The sequence below is a fragment of the Orycteropus afer genome, unplaced genomic scaffold (genome assembly GCF_000298275.1).
Source record: "Orycteropus afer afer isolate SDZICR_OR568_19922 unplaced genomic scaffold, OryAfe1.0 scaffold00042, whole genome shotgun sequence".
Lineage (NCBI taxonomy): Eukaryota > Metazoa > Chordata > Mammalia > Tubulidentata > Orycteropodidae > Orycteropus > Orycteropus afer.
In genome coordinates this window covers 2,821,013-2,826,152 of record NW_006921629.1, presented here as the reverse complement: position 1 = coordinate 2,826,152, position 5,140 = coordinate 2,821,013, and the positions used below count along the sequence as shown (strand labels likewise).

Sequence of the window (5,140 nt, the reverse complement as noted above, 5' to 3'; positions counted from 1 at the left end):
AGAAGATGGAAAGAACACACAAAGTCACTGGACCAAAAAGAATTTGTTGATGTTCAATCATTTCAGGAGGTAGCATATGATCAAGAACTAATGGTACTGAAGAAAGAAGTCTAAGGTGCATTGAAGGAATTGGCAAAAAAACAAGGCTCCAGGAATTGATGGAACATTGAGATGTTCCAACAAATGGATGCAGCTCTGGAGGGGCTTACTCATCTATGCCAGGAAATTTGCAAGATAGCTACCTGGCCAACCGACTAGAAGAGATCCACATCTGTGCCCATTCCAAAGAAAGGTGATGCAACAGAATGCAGATATTATTGAACAATATCTTTAATATCACATACAGGTAAAATCTTGCTGAAGCTATTAAAAAACGGTTGCAGCAGTATATTTACAGGGAATTTCCGGAAATGCAAGCTGGATTCAGAAAAGGATGTGGAATGAAGGATATCATTGTTGATGTCAGATGGGTCTTGGCTGAACGCAAAGAATACGAGAAAGATATTTACCTGTGTTTTATTGACTATGCTAAGGTACTTGACTGTTTGGATCATAACAAATTATGGATAACTTTGCAAAGAATGGGAATTCCACACTTAATTGTGTTAATAAGGAACCTGCATATAGACCTATCATTTGAACAGAACAAAGGGATACAGAATGGTTTAAAACGAGTAAGGGCGTGTGTCAGGGTTGTGTCCTTTCACCATAATTATTCAATCTGTATGCTGAGCAAATAGTCTGAAAAGCTGGACTATATGAAGAGGAACGCAGCATCAGGATTGAAGAATGACTCATTAACAACCTGCTATATGCAGACGACACAACCTTCCTTGCTGAAAGCGAAGAGAACTTGAAGCATTTACTGATAAAGATCAAATACTACAGTCTTCGGTATGGATTACACCTCAACATAAAGAAGACAAAAATCCTCACAACTGGCCCAGTGAAAACTAAAGTTGTTAAAGATTTCATTTTACTTGGGTCCACAATCAACAGTCATGGAAGCAGCAGTCAAGAAATCAGATGTTGTATTACACTAGGCAGGAGTTCTGGTGGTGCTGTGGGTAATGTGTTTGGCTGCTAACTAGAAGGTCAGTGGTTCAAACCCACCAGCCATTCTGTGGGAGGAAGATGAGGCAATCTACTTCTGTAAAGATTTACAGCCTTGGAAATCCTATGGTACTTGCTATAAGTCAGAATTGACTATATTATGGCAGTGTTTTTTTTTTCTTTGCATTGGGCAAATCTGTTGCAAAAGACCTCTCTCTTTAAGACGTTGAAGAGCAAAGACGTTACTTTGAAGACTAAAGTGTGCCTAACCCAAGCCATGGTATTTTCAATCACCTCATATGTATGTGAAAGCTGGACAATGAATAAGGAAGATTAAAGAATTGATGCCTTTGAATTGTTGTGTTGGTGAAGAATACTGAAAATACCATGGACTAGAAGAATTAACAAATCTGTCCTGGAGAAGTGCAGCCAGAATGCTCCTTGGAAATGCGAATGGCCAGACTTCGTCTCACCTACTTTGGTCATATTGTCAGAAGGGACCATTGTCTGAAGAAGGCTATCATGGTGAAGTAGAGGGTCGGTGAAGAAGGGGAAGACCCTCAGTGAGACAGACTGACACAGTGGCTGTGTTGATGGGCTCAAGCACAGCAAGTATTGTGAGGATGGTGCAGGACAGGGTAGTGTCTTCTCGTACAAAGGATCACTATGAGTCAGAATTGACTCGATGGCACCTAACAACAATAGAGGGTGGGTGGAGCAGACTATATAGAGCTTCTCTTATTCTCCCAAGGCCCTGAGAGGAGGGGAGTAGCCAACTGGCCTGGGGAAGCTGGCTTGGGACAGGCAGGACCTACCCTTGGAAGCATCACTCTGGTGTCAGCTGCATCCACAGCTTACTCAGTATCTTTTAGGATGAGTCTCAGAGAGAGGATCAAGGCTCAGTTGAGGTGTCCTGGAACTTGGGAGGTCACTGGATGTTATAAATTATGGACATGTAGGCAGCAAGACACGTCCCTCCTGCCCTGGCCCCAATATCTGGTTTCATATTGCTTGTCCAAGCCAGAGAAGCAAACCAACCCAAAACCAATGAGCCAATCTTACCACGTTCTCATCGTGGCTCCCTTCATCATCCTCTTTGCCAAGCAGGTCTAATAGCTTCTCTTTGATCAGCTGCAAGGAAGGTGGGAAGGGGTTTGTTAGGCAGTTGAGAATGGTGCAAAAGTAGAGGGGCATCCCTCCACTTGGCTTGGCTGGGGACCTACAGAGGAAGCATCTGCCCAGGAGGTGTGCAGGACAAACTATGCCAACAGCCAGGTAGCTCCAGGAGCCCGTCTGTCCAATCTTTTGGCTGGAATGGGATTTTCTGCAGGAGATATACTTGGAAGAAGTAATGGGAGAACTCACTCTCATAGCTTGGATTGTTTTTTCCTGGAGATGGGGAGCGTGGACAAGTGGTAAGTATGGACTGGCTCTCTGTCTGTCCTCAGGAGCAGCCTGGGACCCCCTTTCTGAGGCTGGGACTAGGGGACCAGAAAGCTATTCACTTTCTAGACCTGGTGACTCCAGCTCACAGGTTCAGGTCACATGTGAATTTATAACATTTTATTCTCAGCAATACAGGTTAGATATTAAATATACTACCTGTACATAACTGTTCATAACTCTGTATAGCTTTTCACAAAAAATTAATCACAAAGCCAAATAAAATTTGTACATGAGACCTGTTTTGGGTTTGGGGAGCACAGTCACCCTGCTGAGAGGAAGGGGGTAGGGCTCAGAGGACCCTGATCACAGGGGTCCTATAGGCCTTAGACAGATTCTCAGAGAGTTTGGGCCACAAACAGCCCTTTCTGGGAGGCAGAATACTGTTCTGAAATCTTCCACTTCCTTGGCATATAGTCAGGTGGTCTCAGGGCACTTTGTAAGGTTATGTGTGTGTGTGTGGGGTGTTAGGAATTCTGGAGCCATTGCTTGTTTCAGGGAGGCACAAGGGGGTGGTGGTGGAGTGCACTGCCTCTCAGCCAAGGAGCTAGAGGTCCCCAAGCAAGTACTGGGGTCAGGCAGAGCCTGGGATGGACCTACCCATGGGTTTGTTCTTCCTGGTTCAGGTTAGCCCTCTCAGCTCAGCACTGTTCTTTAGGGGGCTGGCTTTGCCTTGCAGGAGCTCTTTGCTCAGCCTCGTCTCTAGAGTGGTCTGGGAGCTCACCCACTCTCAGTCTGGATTCTGGGGAGATGCAGTTGGGCAGGCTGGCCAGCCCCAGGAACTCTAATGCCAGAAGCTCCTGTCCATTCTTTGAGAAACTTTCAGAGCTTTGTTCCAGCTGCCCCTAGTGGAAGACATCACCCCGGACTGTAGCGATCAGAGACAGCCACTGTGCCCTGTTGTATTCTCCCTCAGGGTTAATGAAGACTGCCGGGAAATGCCCCTTCCCTAAGTAAGACTGGCTCCATCATGGAAGACACTATTCGAATGAAGGGCCACCCCAAGGGCAGGTGTGTGTGCCCGTGCATGTGTGCAGTATGTGTGTATGTACACATCGTGTGTGTGTATGTACACATCGTGTGTGTGTATGTACACATCGTGTGTGTGTATGTACACATGGTGTATGTGTATGTTTGTGTGGTATGTGTGTTTTTGCATCGTGTGTATGTGTATGTGGTATGTGTGGCATGTATACATGTACACGTGGTATGCATGTACATTATGTGTGGTTTGTGTATTACTTGGTGTGTGCATGTGTTCTATGTGCATGTGATGTGTGTGCATGTGCATGTGGTGTGTGTATATATGTGTAGTGTGTTGTATGCATATGTGTGTGTGATATATAGATGTATATGTGGTGTGTGCATGTATATGGTATGCATGTGCATGTATGTGTGGTGTGTACATATATTTGCTGTGTGTGTGGTATGTGTACATGTGGTGTATGTGTATATGTGTGGTGTGTGTGTATGAGTGTTGCAGTGTGTATATGTGTGGTGTGTGTATATGTGTGGTGTGCTTATGTACATATGGAGCATGTACATGTATGTGTAGTGTGCATGCATGCATGTGTGGTATATCTGCATGTACATGTGATGTGTGTATGTGTGGATGGTATGTGGATCTCCATGTGGTGTGTGTATATATGGATATGGGCATACTGTGTATGAGGCTGCCCCACTGGCCTCGCTGTGGTAAGGACTCAGAGTTGGCCGTAGCACAGTCTTCTCCCTTGTTCTTTTTCCTTTCCTTTCCTCCCTGCCAGTGTATAGTCCCCAGTCTTCAAGCCCCCTGAGAATAGGACTATGAGTTTGTTTTCTCTGATGTCTCCCCCTGGGCCTGAGATGCAGTGGTCTTTTGATGAATAACATCAGTGGGCAGGGAGAGAAAGAAGGCTGTGCGTGGAGAGAGCCCAGAGCCTCCCTGCTTTGCTCTGAACATCGGGCAGAATGAGGGCACCAGCACACCAGCATTTCCCCAGGAGCAATCCCAAATCTTACCTCATAAATATAATCAAAGAGCTCTAGTATTGTAAGGATACTAGCACCAATAAACAATCCCATCTGACCACCAATATCACCTGGAGAAAGAGGGAAAGACCAAAGACTTGGTTTTACTCACACAGCTTCCAGGAAGGGGCACCCACATGAAGAGGAAAACCAGATCTTCCAGATGATTCCACTCCCACAGGGAACCTGAGCCTGTAATTGGCAGCCAGGGCCTGCAACAAGTCCCTCCCTCACTGCATGGATCTGAGCTCCCGGTTTTCCAGCACTAATGTGAACACATACTAGAGGAGCTCAGGATAGTCCTCATGACCCCGGGGACACAGGTTTGCAATTTCACAAAGAACACTGACTGGGCTTCTGCTTTGGGTCATGCTCCATGCTGGCAGCAGAGAGATAAGAAGACAGTATAGTCCCTGCCCTAGGCAAGGGCACAGCCCAGCGCCAGACGCCTGTGTCCAGTGCCCGGGATAGGAGATTGTGAGGAGTGGCACCGGAGACCTGTTTTCTCCATCATGCATGCCTGAGGCCGTATCGGGGCACCTCTCACCCTTGGGATAATATCACAGGAGGCACCGCCTTATTTCCCTACCCAAAGGTAAATAAATGCTCCATTGGCCTCTTTCTACAGCAGAGG

At 46.2% G+C, this 5,140-nt stretch overlaps 1 protein-coding gene across 1 annotated transcript in view; it reads right to left on the bottom strand.

Moving 5' to 3' along the window:
* LOC103194004 (acid-sensing ion channel 2) overlaps positions 1–5,140 on the bottom strand; it is a 583,672-nt gene that overhangs the window by 6,033 nt on the left and 572,499 nt on the right. The window contains exons 9-10 of the mRNA XM_007937325.2: positions 4,498–4,577; positions 2,116–2,184 (exon numbers count right to left, since the gene is read on the bottom strand). Coding sequence (XP_007935516.2) covers positions 2,116–2,184; positions 4,498–4,577 — 149 coding nt within the window. The remainder of the gene's footprint in view (positions 1–2,115; positions 2,185–4,497; positions 4,578–5,140) is intronic.